The following is a 20347-nucleotide window of genomic DNA, read 5'->3' on the forward strand; positions in this document are numbered from 1 at the left end:
AAACACTGCTCTCTAGAGGGCAGCTTCGGCCTTGCAGTTAGGGTGATGGTTTGTACTGTTTACAGTATACTGTAAGTAATTGTATGCACTCAGTGTATTCAGTGTTTAACAGTGTTAAACTGGGGTAAAACTGTGATAACTTGCTAAAGAACAAGAACTACTTTGTGATTTTAAATCTCCTTTTCCCCCAGAGTTAGTTAATTAGTAGTAAGCAGTAATTGAAGAAGTACTCAGATCCTTTAGTCCAGTAAAAGTACCATGATAAGTACGAAAGGTTTACTTACAGTGAGTAAAAGTACAGAAGTATTATCAGACGAAATGTACTTAAATTTAATCTTAAATCTTGTCGGGTAGTTTGTTCTGTAAGTTTGTAAATGCATCCTATTTTATAAATTGATCATGTGTTTAGGATATAAAATATTCTAATCTTGCAAAGCTGTCAGATGAATGTGATATAAAATATAAAATTTAAGTACAATATTAGATTACGAGTAGTTTAACTCGCATAAAATAAGTGAAATACAAGTTTCTGAAAAACATTGTTTCTTTCTACCTCTGGCAATTAATTACATGTAAATATATAAAAATAGACATCAGTAGTTTAATTTGTCACAGCTTCTGTTTGAAATGGCGTAATCTAAATACATATTTTTAAACATTTAATAGGATAAAAGTGGTCATATACAGTACAAGTAATCCTGCATATGTTTTAAATTTTTGATGTATGTAAGCTGATGGTGACACACAGCTATAAATGTGAATAAACCTTCACAATTTTTAAATGTTTACATGTATGGATATGGTACCATAAAGAAAAGAATGTTATTGCTTTTGAAGCAGGTCATGTTCGGATTAAATAACCGTCCTTGTGTCTGTGGCTGCAGGTCTTTCCTCAGGCAGTTTGCCCTCATGGGGGAGACTCAGGAGAGAGAGCGGGTGCTGTCACACTTTTCTAGGCGTTACTTCGACTGCAACCCCAAAGTCATGCCATCCGAGGGTAAGTACTGCAGTGGAGTGTTCTCACTGCCAGAAACAGAAAGTGGACAATATTCCTAAATATTTAATGCACCCATGAACTTTTATTTTTATTTATTTTATTATTTGTCTTTTTTAAATCATTTTGTTTAAAGGTGCAGTGTGTAGAATTTAGTGTTATCTAGCAGAACGGACTTGGCAGAAATGGAAAATAATAGTCATTAATATGTTTTAATTAGTGTATAATCACATGAAAATAAGAATTGTTGTGTTTTCGTTACCTTAGAATGAGCCCTTTATATATCTAATTATATATCTACATAGGGAGCAGGTCCTCTTCCACGGAGACCGCCACCATGTTTCTACAGTAGCCCAGAATGGACAAACCAAACACTGGCTCTAGAGAGGGTCTTTTGTGTTTTTCACAAGTTTTGGAGCCACTTTAGCTTCTCCTACATGCTTGGAAGGGGAGAGGGAGGGGTATTCAGTTGGTTGCAATATACAACCTCACTGCTAGATGTGACTAAATCTCAGACACTGGTCCTTTAATCTGTTCTATGGAAAGTTATGGCACAGCAATGCTAGTCAGAGCTAATGACTAATGAGTATGCTAACCAGTATGGTTAACTTTTAATACTCTCTACTCCAACTAGCTATATATCCAGGCATGTTTTTAATATGTTAATTTAGTTTAGTGGTGGATAGTAACATTCGTTGACATATGTTACATTAAACCAAAGCTAGTTTTGTGTCTCAGAGATGATGTTTAACTGGAATGTTTTCATCCTTTAGATGCAGTTCACACTCTGACCTGTGCTGTAATGCTGCTGAACACAGATTTGCATGGTCAAGTAAGTAGTGTGTGATTGTGTGTCTGTGTAGGTGAGAAAACGTGTGTGCGTGGGTGTGTGTGTGGATTGTGTACATTAGTGTGTAAAATCTTCCACTGTACTGCAGGTGTTGCAGACAGACAAAAGATAAACAAAGAAAAGAAAAGTTTTAAAAGCTGCTTTCTCCTCAAAGCTTCTTTTGATTAATTCTGGAGATTTTGGGACTGTAAGACTCAGCCTGATCACCAGCTGATCTGGATCTGCAGGTCTGCCTGCTGAGCTTCTTTCACCATCATTAATCTGCTAGTTTTATAGTCAGAGTCTCACTTCGCAAATCTGGGCCACTGGCGGCTGCTCTCTGTGATAGTGCAGCTCTGCAGATGAATGATTAATTAAAGTGGCTGTAGAGGTGACTGGATAAGGGATCGGGTCAGGAAAGTTTCATTAAATGTTAACAGATATACTGTTAGTTTGATCTTCGTTGTGACTGTGATCATCACTACCTTCCTGATCATGATCGTCGTGATGAGAGTAGGAACTGATTGATACATGCTGAGACTTTTTAACAAGATTAGGGCAGATTATTTTTTGATTCATCCATCAGTCATTTCTGAAGTGACAGAAAATTGTGAAAAATGTCCATCATAACATCCCCGAGCCCGATGTGACGCCTTCGATTTGCTTGTTTTGCTCGACCAACATTGTGAAGTTTTATAGTCATTTAAAACACAGAGAAAAGCAGCAAATCAGGAAGTTAATCTACAAGTATTTTGATAATCAATGAATTGTTTTAGTCATTTTTTTCTAACTGAAATGCTAAACACTAATTGTTTTCGGCTTCTTTATTGTGAAGATTTACTGCTTTTCTTTATCATAAAGGGTTGTAAACAGAATATTTTGGGGTTTTTAGACTGTTGGTCAGAAAAAACAAGCAATTTGAAAACATCACACTGGACTTCAGGAAACTGTGATTAACATTTTTCAGTATTTTCTGACATTTAAAAACCAAAAGATTGATTAAAAAAATAATCTACAGATTGATAGATAATGAAAATAATCATTGCACAGCCTTAGTTATAAATAATGTTATCGAAAATGCTGCAATTGTAATTATAGTTGACTAATCGACTAATTAGGGTAGAGTATCAAGACGATTGTCGAATCTAGTGTCGATACGATATCTGAATGTCAGTACAGCTGTCAAACCAGTACTTTATTATGTACTTAACTTTGACAGTTATTTATGTTTTTCTACAAACTATATTTTCAGTTAACAAAAAAAACTCCTCAAATGTTAAGTGTTATCTAAACACAAGCAGTTGTGCAAGAACTTTGCCTAAAATTAGTCTAAAATTAGTGATTTTGATTTGTTTGATGCCAAGCCCCTACTGACTAATAATTTCATCACTAATCACTTATCATCATCATACCAGCTGTTCTGACAAATTATTCTGTGTTAATCATCGTCATCATCATCCTTTTTTTTTTAATCTGACCTTCAAATCACTCGTCTTTAAATCTTTCAAGTGCTGTGATCATAATATGTGTCAATCTGGAGTGTCTTTAAATAAAAACACCGTGATAGAGGTGAGACTACTCCAGACTTTCTGATCTTCTCTATCAGCTCTTCTTACACAGGATAAAAGAACTTACAATAGAGAAAGGTGCACACTTTTAAATTAAAGGACAGCTTCACATTTTTTCAAGCCTGTCTTAAAACAACAGTCAGGTGTCCATATGAACAGTCACAGAGGTTTTCCTCGCTGTAATCATTCCTCCTGTTCATACTGGCTAAATGGAGGCCAAAATCCACCGTGTGTCCACACAGTCATTTTGTGCAAAAATGCATTTAGAAGTTGATGTGAAGCTTATATGAGACTTCAGCAGTCTGAGTTAGTCATATCAAGTGGATATCTGGACACATTTACAGTCTTTTTAGCATCAAATTTCCTCTATGTGTTTCCCTGTTGAGCTGTGGTGGAAGTATAGTAACAAAAAGAGGGACTTTGGCACTAAAAAAACTGTAACATTTAAAGATATCTACTTGATTTGACTCATTTGGACAGCTGAAGCTTGAAACTTTTAAATACATTTATGCACAGAAGGAGGACCGCTGATTTTGCCCCCCATCACTTCCATTGTAAATGTATTATGAAAGGATCTTCTAATGATCAGTATGAACAGGAGGAATGATTACAGCAAGAAAAACATGTTTCAATGTTCATTTGGGCTCCTGACTGTTGTTTTAAGACACACTTTTTTTGTGAATCTGTCCTTTAATAGAAAAGTAAATAAAAATTAATTGACTGAGTTAATTAAAATAGACCACATCAGGCAGTGTTAAATTAAGAGTGTGTATGAAATGCAGGTGAATTTATATTTCTCTGTTTTCAGAACATTGGCAAGAGGATGTCGTGCCCACAGTTCATCAGCAACCTGGAAGGACTGAACGATGGCCAAGATTTTGCCAAAGATCTGCTTAAAGTAAGCTACTCTCAAGTCTAAAATAGCATACGTGCGCGCACACACACACACACACACACACACACACACACACACACACACACACACACACATGCACATGCTGTCATGCACAGACACACATCCTAAATGAGGGAGAGCAGACTGTGTGTGCCAGCACTGTATTGTCCCTCAGATCTGTGTGACTGAGCTTGGCTGTCTGGCCCGCGCTCACTGCCAGCTGGCATTCACCTCATCTCCAGAGGCCTCCAATCAGAGGCCTGCATGGGCTTGCCACTTCCTGGTACAGTCCAGCTATAGCGCGGGCTGGGAAAATAATTGTTTTGTGATCTGGAGACAAGAAGAATGAGACATAGAAACCCTCAGGGTATCTGTGAATGACTTCAACGGCATTAGATTAGGCTAGTTTAACCCAGTTGAGTTTGGTTGCGATAGATTGTGAACCATCAGACGGGGTTCAGACAGAGGCCTGGGGCCACATGATGTGGCAAAATAACCCAATCAATGTGGGTTGCCTGTCCATTGGTGCGCCTAATGATGATGTCGTTGATTAGTTTTGTCTGCTGAGTGGTCCGTCAACATGCCACAGGGCCCCAGAGTGCAAGTCAACAAGTTGTAATGGGGTATTTATAATGCATGAAGGAGAGAGAGAGAGAGAGGCCACGTCCTTCTGCTGAAATGACGGGAATTAATTCTGAAATGAAAAGCTGTTATTAAGGGCAGATAGTATCCACGCTGAGGCCATGTGACCGCAAGCTAAGCAAGACAGAAAGAGAAACACAGTCCCGCAGACGTGCATTAGCTGTTTTATTAATGCTTGTATAGATCCAGAAACGTCGTCTTTTTAATCATGCCTTCCACTTTGCACAAGCTCGCGCCCTTTTATTCCCTTTCTCTCTCCTCGTTCTTACCCTGCAGACAAACACTCTCTTTTCTCTCTTTCTCTCTCATTCCCTTATTCTCTGACTCTGTAAATGTTCTGCCTGCCCGCTCTCACTTGCTCCTTATCTTGCCTCTGTTTAGCTCTGGTGCAGTTTAATCTCTGTCTCTAGACTGTGTCTCGTTGCTACCTTTATCTACACTCTTTCACCTCCACCCAGCTCTGCTCTCTCTTCTTCCTACCCCCCCCCCCCCCCCCCCCCCTAAACTGTCATCTCTTCTCCTTCCTAAAGCTCTCTGTCCTCTCCTCTGGTTTGTGTTGCATCACTAAGTTTGCACAGAAAGTCTATCTTAAAATCTTACAAGATAAAGTTATCTGCTGAAACATTTAAAGAGTTATTTGTCGCTGTAATTATTCTTCCTGTGAAAAGATCCCTTCCTGCAAAATCACATTCTTAAGTTCAGCTAAAGCTACAGTAATATGAGGCTTCATTAGTCTGAGTTAGTCAAATCATGTCGCTGTCTTTTTTAGTATAAATCTACTCTCCTTCCAGTGTAGCTCAGCAAGGAAACACTAACGAGGCAATTTTGTACTAAAAATGTCAAACTATCCTTTGAAAACATCTGTAGCGCTGTTCAGTTACAGTGAAAGCAGTCAGATATGTAAAGAGGAAGTTATTCCAGCAAAAATCATCTTTAACAAGTAACAGTTTCTGGTGGCCAAGAGATATTTAATTGTACTGCAGTGTAAGTATGGCTTTGTTTTGTTTATATATTAATTCACACAGAAATGTGTGTGTTTGGGAATTACTGTAATAGTATTCATGTAGTTTAGATTGAGAGTGATGTGTCAGATTATTCAGCATTAACAACCTTGTTTGGTCATTTAGTTACTGGAAGAAGGTTTTTTTGTCATTTTAGGTATATTGTATTGTTGTGCTCTTTAAAATCAATGTTATTGTTGACACTCGACACTGGGCAGCACACTAACTCTTATGTATGGACATATGATGAACATTTCCAGATCTCTATTTATATTCTTGGGCTCACTTGGAATATATCAACATGATTTACAGTTTAATAAAACTCCTTATTTATCTTATACTGGTCCTTTATGGAGCCCCTCAGTTCAGCCTCTGTCTGAAACAGGCAGTTTTAGCTCCTGTCTCTTTAAGGCCCACCTCCTGATGAGCCTACTCTGATCTGATTGGTCAGCTTCAGGAGGCTACGTAAACAAACAATAGTAGTAGGTTTTTGCGTCTTTTTCTCATTCTTTACTCGAAATATAAGCTTCTCGAATACATCCGTACATGTTCGAGTGCGAATCTGATCTAAAATATGTGAGTGGACAACATGAACAACACATGGAACAATCTTAACAACAAAGACTACAGAACGGAGGCTGTTTTTTGAGAATTAGGGAACGACCTGATGTCAGTTTGATGGGGAAGTAGAGGTAACTTTGCAAACAAAGCGTTCAGAGCACATTGAAGCCCTGGCTTTTGACTTGAAGGTGACATTTTTACATACGTTCACCTCAAGTTTTGGAATGTTGACCATGTTTAACATCCAACATCATAACAGTATATGAACGACAGAAAATCACAAAAAGCATGTAATGTTCCCTGTAAGCTCGTAGAAAATCACAAAATTTCATCACATTGGCTTAAATACCTTCATGCAATGCCAAGTGATGCGGCCGATGCATGTTGCACTTATAATACAACAATGAACGTCATTATTAAACAGTATTTCAATCAAGTGTCAGGTCAGATATGTCAGTCATATTCCATATTACCTTTCACACCCTTCAATCTTATGAGTTTGATAGTTTTCATCAAGCTAGTTGGTTCAATTATCTTCACAATGGTCACACCTGGCATTTAGTAGTTGTGAATATTTAGTTCCTGTATTTTTAAAGCTAGTTTTTGTGCCACAATCTGTTCATTTGGTGAAGCATTCATCCTCATTTAGGTTATAACAAGGCCAAGTTTAAACCTTGCTCCAGTACCCTTACCTTTCCTTTACTGTTTTTCTCTCCTCTCTTTTTCTCTGTTATCGCTCCATCATTTCCAACGAAATGACTTATCATTCCTCCCCCCCAGCCATCCCCATATTCCTCATTTCCTCCACTAATTTTCTTGCGTTCCCATTTCCCCTTTCATGTCTGGTATCTGTGTTTGTATATGTTGTAAATACATTAGGAATGAGCCACAGAAATCTCTCATTTTCCCCCCCTGTGCTCATTCAACACACCCATGCATCCAGACTCAGCGCTCGTTTCCTCTGTTACCATTTTGACACAACATCATATCAGACATTTTGCTTCTTTCGCATCTTTCCTTCATTTCTCCACCATCCTTCTCTCCTTCCCTTATCTCAATGTTGAAAGTGGTTTATTTTCATTATCAGTATACAACAAATAATAATATCTTTGTATATTTGCCAGAAAGGTATCATATGTCTTTACTCAAGGTGTGAAAATTGACATCTTGATAGATAGACACATTGATATTTAGAGTAGGGGCTGTGTGATCAGGCCAGAAAATCAAATCTCATTTTTTTTAAAGATATACTATGCAGGATTTGTCGGTTGATGTTTGTAAACAAACAGCATTCATAGATAGCCCCTCCTCCCTGGCTCAACCGGAGCGAGCTGAGAGCAGAGAGAGAGAGAGAGAGAGAGCAGCTGTGGTCAAGCAAGCTAGAGAGTGAATGAAAGGAGCGAGAGGCGCTGGCAACAACAAAGCTGTGATTCAGATCACGGCAGTTATGTTCTAAAGCACAAATAAACACACCCACACCTCCACACACCTCCGCACAACCCTGCAGGACAGTGCCGCATTGCCAGATTTTGTGTGAATGCAGAGCTTCATCCTGTCTGTTGTTGCCTCTCTGCTCTGCGTGTGTTTAACTCAGCCCCGCCCTCGCTCGAGCAGACACACAGACCTGCAGCTCTTTATGTATCCGTGACACAGAGACAGAGAGTAGAGCGGAGCGGAGCAGAGGAGAGAAACGGAGACAGAGATGTAACCTGGTTGCCACGCTACCAGTCCCGACCTCACACCCTGCTGTTATTGGCTGGGGGCTACACACCCACTGCCCAAAGGTTGACGCTGAGAAACACAGCAAAATAATAAGAAAATAAGAAAATACAGGCAGAGGGCAGAGTCTCTGCAGATAAATACACTGTCACACACTTCTAGAGGGTCATAAGTGATGATTGAGAGGGATTATTTTTGTATGAGTCTATACATTGTTTTTCTTAAAATAATAAATCCTGCTCAGTATGCCTTTAAGCTTGGGGTTCATTCACGATTTTATTTATTTATTTATTTATTGCCTTCAAAATGCAGGTTTGAAACATATCTTTTAAGACAATAATAATAAAAGACCTGCAACACCTGCAAGGTTGTCATTATTACAAGTAAAAATACAAGTTATCCCACAAAGGTATTAACTGTCAGTACCAGATTCCTCAGGGGTTAGGGTTATGGTTAGGGTTAGGATTAGGATTAGGGTTAGGGGTTATGGGCAGAAAGGTTTGCGCACTAAATGATCTCCTGCTGTTTGTCTTTCTTAAGAAAACAGTCTAATATCTGCAAACTGCTAGCTAGCTTTAGCTACCCAGCAGGTTGAGGCAGACTAAATAGAATATGCACACTATTCAGTCAACTGTCAGTGCTTCAACTCTCCGAACCAGAGATGATACCTCGTCAGCTAACACAAACCGAGAGCACAGACCAGTGTGCTGTCATTTTCAGTCTGTTCCTCTCGTACATGAGATAGCCAGGGACAGCTAGCCGCCTGGAGTCACTACAGTCCTGTAAACTGCAGAAAGTGAACATGAAATGTAACTAATGATGTCATAGAATCAAAATGGCTAATCTAATATATCATCTACATTACTTTTTGACTAAAATAACCTTTTTGTGCATATTGTAATAACAAATTTTTCACAATTTAGACATTTTACACATCACACACACACAAAAAAAATGAATCAATCAAATTAATTCGATATATAGCTTGGCCCAATACTTTACAGCGACATGTCATTAATTAAAAAAAAAAAAAAATTAAAAAAAAAATGTTAACCTACTCCTACAAAATGTACAGTATTTGCTAATGCAAAGTATTTGCATATGAATGTAATTTTTAAGAAACAGGGTTGGAAAAAAAAGACAGATCACCTTTTGAAGAATCATAATGTATTTTGGGAACTGTGATCAAATATTGATTCACTATCAGATTGCACAACAGAAGGTTGTGTATGTTTCTGTTTTTATTAGTTAATAATTACTTTGTCATGTGAACAACTATCACAAGAAGTGCCAAATTTTTCACTCCAAATTTACTTGTCACCATTGGGAAAACGTTGACCTCACAAAAAATGATTTACACGCAATTTTAGTTATGAATTAATTATCGTGCTTTTTAACATACTGTCCTTATTTCTATCAACGTTGTTATAAAATAACTAAACAGAGCAGAGTTGTAGAGACTAAATGATGCATTTTATGCAGTTGTTCACATAAACATTTTGGAAACATTTATTAAAATCTTAATCGAATCAAAGCTCCACATGAACGCAGGCTACATTCATCATAAAGCACAGGACAATGTGATTATGTCACAGTGGGCCATATGTTGAAGCTTTACTCTGACGGACAGGAAACACTGGAGTCCTGCTGAACCACTGAGCCCTGTAGCTAAAACAGAAATCAGCTGCCTGGTGGACTGGAAAATAACGAGAGGGGCTTTGCATCCCCATGACACCTCTTACCACCTCCCTTCCTCAGGTAGACTGTTCTCCCTCTTAAGCTTCTTTCTCTCTTTTCCTTTCTCTCTGTCTTGTTTCCTAGCTTTTTTTTTTTTTTGTTTAATTTATTTTCCTCAATAACTTCTTCAATTGTCACTGATTCTTCTTCTCTCTCAATTATTCCCTCTCTTTCTCACCAGTGCAGCCTCTTTTGATTAAACCCGGTGATATGTTTTCCATTAACACCACAATAGACGAGCAAAATGGAGCAATCTCCTGCACTGAGTGTGTTAAGCTTTGGCTTCACAACCCTCTCTTAAACACTTCCCGGCACACTGCAGTCATAGCCGGAAAGTCTTTTTCTTTCAAGATTTTTTATTGCTTTTTTTTTTTTTACCTTCATAATGACGGGAAATTGAGGAGCTAAATAAGGAGATTATGCGTGAAAAAGGTGCTTTAACAGATTTGAAACCAGATGATGACTGTTACATGGTACAGTACATTTGGGCCTGTCTCAACAGGAAGTGGCACAGTTCATTTTCATTTATCATTTTGTCTGTAAAATGTTAGAAAATAGTGAAAAATACCTGTTATAATTTCTTAGCACCCAAGGTAAGGTCCTCAAACGTCCGTTCTACAATCCAAAACCCAAAGATATTCAGTTTACTGTCATGTATGACACATAAAAGCTTCAAATCTGAGAATCTACAACCAGCAAATGTTTGGCAAATAATTACTGCTCTCCTATTATATACTATAATTACTGTAGTACAACCATTACCATAATAGTTCACCATTAATTTTCCACAAATGACAAATTGATTAAACTAATCGTTGCCGCTCTAGGGATGTGCCGTCACTACTTTGTGGGGCACAGCTTCCTCCATTTTTTCCTCCTGCATAGTTTACCTTTTTGTTCCTTCAGCACAGTCAAAAAATTTGCAATTGTCTGCAATTCGCTAAAGTGTAATTATACACTAATTCCTTTGAAATTAGTTGATGTCAGCCTGAAATTTTGCAGTTTAACCTGCAATATGTCAGTATTAGTAACCACATTGTGTCACTAACACTGACATATTATCAATTTTAAGTTTATAGGATGAACTTCTTAGCAAACAGTCGCATATTTACACATCCAGCTCTCCTTTCCACTGTATTTTCGGTTTCCACTAACCTCTGAGGGAAACTTGCAGCTCTTCATGCATACAGAACATAGCAGCTGCTTAACACACAGTTATGTTCACTTGCTAGTTGCTAATTTGCAACTCTAACTTGTGTGCTGGGAGTTTTTAGAGCTTTTTGCTAAAAACAGCTGCCTGCTGAGGACAAAAAAGGGAATGAGAACAGTGGCAGTGAATGTAAAGAGTAAAGTTGCCGTCCAGAAAACCAAAACAATGAGCTAAAGGAGGCTAAAATGCTTCGGTTGCATTGTTAAAGTACTAAAGAAAGGGTCAGGGAATCCATTTGGCCGTTGAGAAGTTTTAAGCAACTGACTTTCTAGCCTGAAGTTATAGTTAAATGTTTTTGTTTTGTCCTTAAGCAGAAGAGCATTAATTCTTTATTTTCCATGCTGTATGTTCAACTTTCTTGCAGCCTTTACAGCTGTAGTATCATAGAGTTTTATAATTGGTATAAATATAACATAAAAGATTAATGAAATGTTCCTCAATACAAAAAAAAACAAATGTTAACATTGAAACATGAAGATGACAACATGATTAAACTGACTGGATGGTTGTAAATGTCACTACATCCCACCGGTAACTTGATACTTGATGGAGGTTTTACATGCGCCTGTCCATTCGAGTACTGATGCTTGTTTGTCTCAATCAGTGTTTTCCCATTCTAGGATTCATAACGAGGCCATAAACTATCCTAATGTACTCCAGAGGATATTTCCTCCCCCAGTTACCCCACGCAAGACTATCACTCAACAGAGACGTGACAGGCTGACAGGCTGCTTATACTCTGAGTACAGAAACCAGTCAACATCAGCAACATGTTCATATCACATATTTGTAATATCAAAGTAGATACTCCTGTCTCTGAAATAACTGACCAGGATAATTATGATTTATTATAAGCAGGGTCTTATTTTCCAGCATTTCCAACATTGTACTCAACAAGTTAACGGTTGAACTACTGTACCGGTTATACACACACTTTTCCTGTTCAATAAGGGATTTATTAGCATTTCAGATGTTCTCACTTTCAGTTTTACTCCAAATAAAGTGATTTAGATTAGGGAAGTTTTTTTAGCCCCTTAAATAACAAGTAAATGCCGATACTGAGTCCGATTAGGTACTTACATTTACCTAAATGTTGATTAAATCTGACATAACAGAGCTACAGCCACTAAATTTATTAAACCTTATTTTACACACTACTTGATCCAAAAACTGAATGTCCTGGTTCAAAAATATTAAGTTTATAAACGGAAACTACTGATACAGTATGAATGAAACTTTAACTGGGAGAATATGACTCCTGAAATGGACATGACGCTATCAGCAAGAGAGAGAAAATGCATCACTCTGTTGGAGTTGTGGGAACTAAAAAAACACTGATTGTTACAAACAGTCTTTGGCTCTGTAAAGAAAACACAAATCCAACTATAGCCAAATTCAATTTTAGCCCATTATGTGATCTGTCGCCGCTGACGTTTGTCATATTAAACGGCAAAATTGAAGGCTAATGTTGAAAAACTGCTTGAATGTTTTGTCCCTCTTTTTGTTACTATACTTCCACTGCAGCTCAACAGGGAAACACTGTCCAAGGAAACACAAAGAGAGAATCTGATGCTAAAAAGACGGTAAATGTGTCAGATATCCACTTGATATGACTAACTCAGACTGCTGAAGCCTCATATAAGCTTTACATCAACTTTTAAATGACACACAGTGGATTTTGGCCTTCATCACTTCCATTGAAAGCACATTTGAAGGATCTTTTAATAGCCAGTATGAACAGGAGGAATGATTACAGTGAGGAAAACCTCTTTCACTGTTAATACGGACACCTGACTGTTGTTTTAAGACACACTTGAAAAATGCGAGCCTATATTTTAACTAAACTCTGAATTATGTTTGTCCTATCAAGATATTAAGTATGTTTTACTTCTAAATTGTGAATACATGTCAGAAAAAAAGGGGTTTTCCTTGTAACATCTCTATAAAATTGAGCTGCAGACGTGTGAAGTGGAAATCCGTCAACCAAAGACGTACCGTAATTTCTAATTTGTTTTTCCATTTACTTGCTTACTGATTTCTGTCAAAGTTGACAGGACTCCGACTTTGGACAAAATGTTTTCATAACTGATGAGTTTCTCACTGTTTGGTTAATTACCGCAAAGAGAAACGATTATAACTTGTGATCCTGATGCTCCGGCAATAAGCTTTTAAGCCTTCATAACAACTCGATGATCCTTTACTCCTTCATACCAGCCTGCATGACAGACATAGCTGCTGCTGTGTAGCTAACACAGCTCCCTGCAGAACTGGAAGTCCTGGCTGCCGGCCCGAACTAGTGCTTCAGAGGAAAGTTTCTTCCTTTTATTGTGAGGCTTAGAGACACATAGGTTTGCACTCCCTCTCACTCTCTCTCTCTCTCTCTCTCTCTCTCTCTCTCTTCTTCGGCACTGCTCGGGGCTTAAAGCTTGAAGTGGAAACTAATGATGCACTGAAGTAGGTTACCAGCCCGCATTAGAGCAAGAGAACGAATTCTGCTGAAATGAAAATGTTGTACAGCTCAATCAGACGCTGAACCGCGCTCTTCAGACAGTAATTAGGTGCACTGATGTTATCGATTACGTAGCAGCGTCGACGGTGAGGGAAAAAAGACGGATGACTTACTTGTTTTTGTAAATGAAGGAGTAGAAATCATTCTTGCATGTCTGAAATCTGCACAGGAGGTGTAGATGCCAGTGCTCGGCGGCTCGACGCCAGCCAGAGCAAAGACAAGCAGGTCAGGTCTGAGGCGTGAGAGGAGGATGTTAAATAGATGTTGCTATTTAGAATTTATTTAACAATATATTCAGTGTGTTCAGAGAGGAAATGTTAACAGTTTTGTTTTTTATTAATACAGTATTGGTGTTGTTATGGAATTTTCCGTCTTTAGGGGTTACAAATTAAATGACAAATTGGGTCAAAACTGAGCCTTGAGGTCACGCTGTATTTCTTGATCTCTCCTGGAGATCCATCAGCTGTCTGTGATGTTTTGGTGAAAGCAGAAACCTCTCTGATAAGGAGTATATCAGCATCGCCATGGTAAGCCGAGGCCAGAGAGGACCCTTCTAGACGACGCAGAAAGGTGGAACGTGAAGCCAAAATGTGTTGACAATGACCTGAGGCTCAACGCAACGTGACTTAAGATATCACGGGTAAAGCGCAGTCCTTTGTTTAGAAACTAGTGAACCAATTAGACTCATTTTTCATATTGTAGGCCGATCTGCTCGGGTTAAAAGACTCAGACTTTCAGAAGACTGAACGGAAAGAGACAACGTCCGAGTTACGTCGCTGTTTACGATTCTCCTTGATCATCATAAACATCTTCAGCCCTCAGACATCAAAGCCTCCTGTGTGCTTCTCTCCACTGAATTTTTGAACATCGCTCGGAAATATCCACAACAGGTGTCAAGGTTCAAACTCAAATTACCCGAGCGCCACAGGCCAGGTTCTCTCCTCGGGTGCCTGCTTGAAATAAAATCAGTTTTTAACAATAAATTTCAACTATTTAGACTCGAAAGCGGAGCAACACCTCTGTTCCCGCCCTTCTCTGTTGTGTAAAGTAATTTCGCTCCTGTAAAACTACATTTTCGTCCTTGCAGATGAGACAGGAAGCAGTCACATTAAACTCCATGAAAATATAATGAATAGCCCACTTCTCTGTCTGTGCACCAGGTTAAATGTTCCAAAATGAAACTTAGGGCTGAAACTAATAATTTCATTATCATTTTAATCTGCCTGTTATTTTGTTGATTATACGTTTAGCCTGTGCATTGTCAGAAAACAGTAAAAATGCCCGTTATAATCTCCCACAGCTGAGATAGATGTGTTCAAATGTTTTTTGTTCAACCGACGAAAGTCCAAACTGAAAGATATTCAGTTCACCGTCATATGTGACAAAGCAACAAATCTTCACATTTAAGAAGCTGAAATCAGAGAAAAAAGATTGATCGAATATCTAAATATATAATGAAACTATATACTGTGACCAGTTTTTAAAGTTTTATGTCTTCAGAGCTGAGACTCACAGACAAACCAGGGAAACTGCAAATTATTTAGAGACGCACTAACACAGTGTTGGTTTTGGTCTTTTCATAGGATTCATTGACAGCAACAAAAATATAGAATATCACCAGCTTTTATCCCTTAAATTATTGGGTTTTTGGCTTGTTTGGATATTTCAATAGTAAAAGACACAAATCTAAATGGAAATAAAAGAATTGCTGCTCTGGAGCCTTAGAAATATTCCCCGCTGGTTGGATCTGGCCGGTAGTTAGAGACCCGTGTGTTTAGTGCTCAGTGCTGTTGTGTTTCTTCATTTCACTGCTGAGAGATCAACTGTAAGTAAAACAGTGCAGCTGCCTTTTTCTACTCCGTTAACAAAAATCATAAGGTGCTGCACTGAAGCAGGAACAGGAGAAAAAAAAGAAGAAGAAGAATGGAGTCTGCACATGTGTTCGTAATGATCCCAATTGATTTATTTCTTCATATCTTTAATATTTCAATCTAACTGGGCTGATAAATGTAGAAAAACAAGCTTAATATAGATCAAAGAAAGGTCAGTCTTGATATATCCACTTAAATAATTGAATTCTCTCTATTGGAACACATATCCAACACCTGCCGTCCACAGCGGCGAATGCTACATTGATCGGTGATGGAGTGCAAGAAAAGCAGACATCGATTGAGACATAAATCTCACACATTTCTACTCTGAAATGAAACAAAACAAAAACAAGAAATGTGGTACTATTGGAGGGTAAAAGGGGGCTGAGAGAGAGACCGAGTGTGAAAAAGAGACAGCTGCTTAGGTCAGCAGAGACGAGTGGCTGTGGATACACTCCCCCTCTCCCCGAGCTGTCTGAAGTCTCCATGAGGGACAGAAGGAGAGATTTAGACAGGATGTGAAATATTGAGTGAGAGGGAGGTAGAGAGGGAGGGAGGGAGGGAGTGGGAGACTGACAGCAGACTGGAAAACTGATAGAGGGCATAAGGTATAACACAGAAATGACATTTATTTTGCTTTTTACAGTTTGCTTTTGGTGAGCAGGTGTTCTCTTGCTCTTTGTTAGCAGCGGTGACCCAGCTTCATGTGAGTAATTCGGGGTTAAGTGCTTTGCTTGGGGGCAGCTTGATGGTTTTTATGGGACTCCAGCTTCCAGCCACAGGCCCACAAGCTGCTGCTGCTGCTGCTGCTGCTGCTGCTGCCGCCCACGGTTAGTACCCGAGGAAGGATAATTGTCAGGGAAAGACTACAAAGACAGTCGGAGAGGCGGTGACAGAAATGTCGCCTTGATGCAGGTTGTTTGGGTGTTGCAGTCAAAGGTTGGCTCCACTCCCCCCCCCCCCCCCCCCCCCCCCCCTCCACTCCCCTCCTCCGGCTCAATAATGTTCCTTTCTTGTCCCTCCTGATAGAGTCAGAGCTCGCCAACATGTCCATCCTGATGGTGTATGTTTAAAGACAGACGCTGGTCATGAGGGAGGAACTGTTCCCCCCTTTTTTTTTTTTTTTTTTTTTATTTCTTATGTTTGTTCTTGCTGGGTTTTGCCGCGGGTGTAACAGCAGAGTGTCACAGCACCCTCACGCTTCCTTTAACTTTTGTTTTTAAAACATTTTCGATTTAATAGAGAACATAAGAACATGTAATAGATGTGTACGAAATAGACCAGCAAAATTACAGAAACACAGCATGGAAACTGATAATATAATATTCAGCATAAGGGTTATAAAGTACAGTTTCATCCAGTGTTTTTCACACTATCATGTGTCAAGGAGTAAGTGCTAGTCCTCCTCTTTAAGACAGCAGATAAAGTGATTTGTAAAAAATGTTCCCACCTTTTTCCTCTCATCCTATACATGTAGGATGACATTTTGAACCTGAGCACTGAATATTTTAGTCTTGATTATAGATCAGTCTTATCAATGTCCTTGGTCTGTGATTGACACAGTCATTACATCTCCGGTCACACTCTTGTAGCCTCAGATTTTTTCCTCCTCACGCCGTCCCTGTTACTCACTCTAAAGTCAATAATTCTATTTGACAAATTTCTCTCGGGGAAACACCTCATTCATTTGTCTTGTAAGCAAAGGTTCCTGTCAGATGCTCGGTTTTCTCCGTCGTCCTCCTTTCTCTTTCCTGCTTTCACTCTGTCTCTTTACGGCTTTTGTTTATTTTTTGCTGTAATCACCGAGAGGAATTTTGAGATCTGGCTCCACGTCAGTTCTTGTTGTACTCCTTGATAAGACATTTAAACTGTTCCTGCAGAGGTTATGTGTGGTTGCTTTTAAAATTTTGATTCGAGGTGGGGATAGTTTCAGTAAGTGCAGAGAAAATGTGAGGTTTAAACATCGTGGTGACTCAGAAATGCTGTAAATCTTTGTGCTGTGATAAGGTAATTTTTGTAGTTTTTAATGCTAGATGTGAAGTTTTTTAGAACACATTAAAGTCTGAACACGCTAATCATCAGAGGCATTTGACCGGAATGAAAGGAAAAGTGCAAATATAGTTGAATAATTTGCTGCATGTTAGTACAGGTGAGAGGAGAAAGAATTGACAGTATGTGTTTACAAAGGTGTGAATGACCTGAATTAAAGGAAAAGTTCAACATTGTGGGAATTTTACACTTACTTGCTTCTCTTTCCAAGAATGAAATGAGATGATTGACATCAAGCACACGGCTACAATCAATAATTTTATATCAACAATGGATCAAATGACTACATGTAATGTGAAAGAATCACCTGACTCTGTGGATTTCCGCTGCTCTAGAGAACATTTTAGCATCTTTCAGCTTATTGTTTTGGTTTTAAAGCCTTTAACTTTACTGTTGGCTTTAACTTTACCTGGCCAGCATCCAGCATCCACCAGAGAGACACAGTTAGCCACTAGCTAGTGATAACAGGCCCTTCCACACCTGAAAGTCCAAACCAAGGTTCATGTTTTGTTACATTATATACATTTAGTTTTGGTTTCACATTGCAATTATGCGAGCTCATTAAAGAACTTAACATGATATACCTACTTCCTGTCGTCATCTCCTACGTGGTCTGTGTCTCTCTATACTTGACGTTGATTGGTTTGTAGATGGGAACGCGTCTGACGTAGGCGTGTTGTCAATTGAGCAGGTAACCTTCTATCACCATTTGAATTAATGGAGAAAGATGAATAAACAGATTCATTTCGTTGCCACTATATTATATCATTAAACTATAAACACTACGGTTTCTTTGTCTTCAGGTGGCATTGCTCTCCTGTCCTCTCAGTCTTTTCCAGTTGACTTTTTATAACATCGTCGGACCATATCTCAATTAATAACTTGGACTCCTCTTCCTCCCATGTGCTCAACTCCTTTCTTTTTCCGGTTCTGATGATAGCCTGCCGGAATTTCCTGTAATTGGTCTGAAAGTCTGAACCATCCAAATAATGTTTGTTCAGTTTGATCCGGACCAAGACCACCTCTTTTCGTCTGACTAAGGTTCAGCTGTATGATCCAGACCGTGGTCCGGGGGAGGTTTCACTCCTGTAATTTTGGTTCAGATCAAACTGAAAAGTCTGAAAGTCCGGATCAAACGAGGTAGGTGTGAAAGGGCACGCAGAGGAGCATTTAGCCACTAAAGAGACAGATATTTTTGTTAGGATTAAAAGTAGAGTTCTTCAGGTGGACAGATACTCAAAAAATGTGAAACTAGGCAGCTACTTGCTAACAAGGTAATCCAGTTAAAATGTGATAATGTTTACAGCTTGTTTCTTGCCTGTCTGACTCTGTCCAAACTCCATAAATACACCTACTGTAACAACAGTTCTAAAACTAGTTAATTAACGGGTTTCCAGGTCGATGAGCACCAGTTTTGGCACCAAACCGGCAGCGTCACGGCACCCAAATGTGCCAAGAAGTAGTTCAATCATGTAACTTCCTCTGCTCCCAGAAATTGCCGTTTTTACAATTCAGTTAGTGTGCTGGTTAAAGAGGACGTATCATGCACATTTTCAGGTCTGTATTTATGTTCTGGGGCTCGACTGGAATATCTTTGCATGATTTACAGTTAAATATAGAGTTACAGTTGCATAAAGAGTTACTGGCTCTTTATGGAGCCCCTCAGTTCAGCCTCTGTCTGAAACAGGCTGTTTAAGCTCCTGTCTCTTTAAGGCCCCCCTTTCGATGAGCCCACTCTGTTCTGACTGATTAGCTCCCAGAAGCTTCCTCCAGCTCCAGAGGCTACGTAAACAAACAATAGTAGTTGGATTTTGGCTCTTTTTCTTGTTCTTTACTCAAAATGTCAACTTCTCAAATACATCCATACATGTTGAAGCCGAAATCCGATCCGAAATATATGAGTGGACAAAGCTAACAACTCATGAAACAACCTTAGCAGCAACTTTAACCATGAAGGTTACGGAACAGACGGCGTGAACAAGCTGACATCATCACAACGGGGAAGTAGAGGTAACAAAAGCGTTCAGAGGAGGCTGAAGCCCTGACTTTTTACTTGAAGGCAGCATTTATACATACATTCACCAACAAGATACAACATGTTAAGTGAGCTTTAGAGGTGTTGGTAGTTGTATTTTTAAACTTTGGACAGGACCAAGCTAGCTGTTTCCCCCGTTTCCAGTCTTTATGCTAAGCAAGGCTAAGCTATGCTAACCATGTCCTAAATCCAGCTCCGTAGTAACATACAGACATGAAGCTGACGTCTATTGTCTCATCTCACCCCCTGAAAGCAAATAAGCAAATTTGCCAAAATGCTGACCCATTCCTTTAATTCACACTTTAATAGCAGTGATGCTGTGTCTGACACACCTTTCCATATACACACACTGTGCTGCCGATTCTTCATGTTTCTTTCTCCTCTCACCTTACCAGTCTCTCCGTCAAGACCACCGCTGAATACTAATTGCCATCGAAAGTATATTTTTAAAAAAGTGTGCCTGTGTGTATGTGTGGAAGAGGTATTTGGGAGATTGTGATTTGCTGGTGATGACTGAGAGAAGGAGGGAGGAGGAGAGAGGGAGGGAAGGAGGGAGGGAGGGAGGGAGGGAGGTACGCATTGACGAAGCGAGGGAGAGGGAGGCAGCGAGACGGAGAGCACTGTCCCTATCTGCTTCTTTGTCGCTCTGCGATTCAGGCAGCCAGCTCTCCTTTCCTCGCCTCCGCAGCAGCAGCAGCAGCAGCAGCAGCAGCAGCAGAGAGAAGGA

General features: G+C 39.3%; 1 protein-coding gene across 2 annotated transcripts in view; it reads left to right on the forward strand.

Annotated features, from left to right (window-relative positions):
• The window catches only part of LOC122970967 (PH and SEC7 domain-containing protein 1-like), a 77307-nt gene that overhangs the window by 28530 nt on the left and 28430 nt on the right, over nucleotides 1–20347 (forward strand). For both annotated transcript variants that reach the window (XM_044337346.1, XM_044337347.1), the window contains 3 exons: nucleotides 885–997; nucleotides 1768–1826; nucleotides 4200–4289. In XM_044337346.1, coding sequence (XP_044193281.1) covers nucleotides 885–997; nucleotides 1768–1826; nucleotides 4200–4289 — 262 coding nt within the window. The remainder of the gene's footprint in view (nucleotides 1–884; nucleotides 998–1767; nucleotides 1827–4199; nucleotides 4290–20347) is intronic.

This window comes from Thunnus albacares, chromosome 20 (assembly GCF_914725855.1).
Source record: "Thunnus albacares chromosome 20, fThuAlb1.1, whole genome shotgun sequence".
In the NCBI taxonomy this organism is placed as follows: Eukaryota; Metazoa; Chordata; class Actinopteri; order Scombriformes; family Scombridae; genus Thunnus; species Thunnus albacares.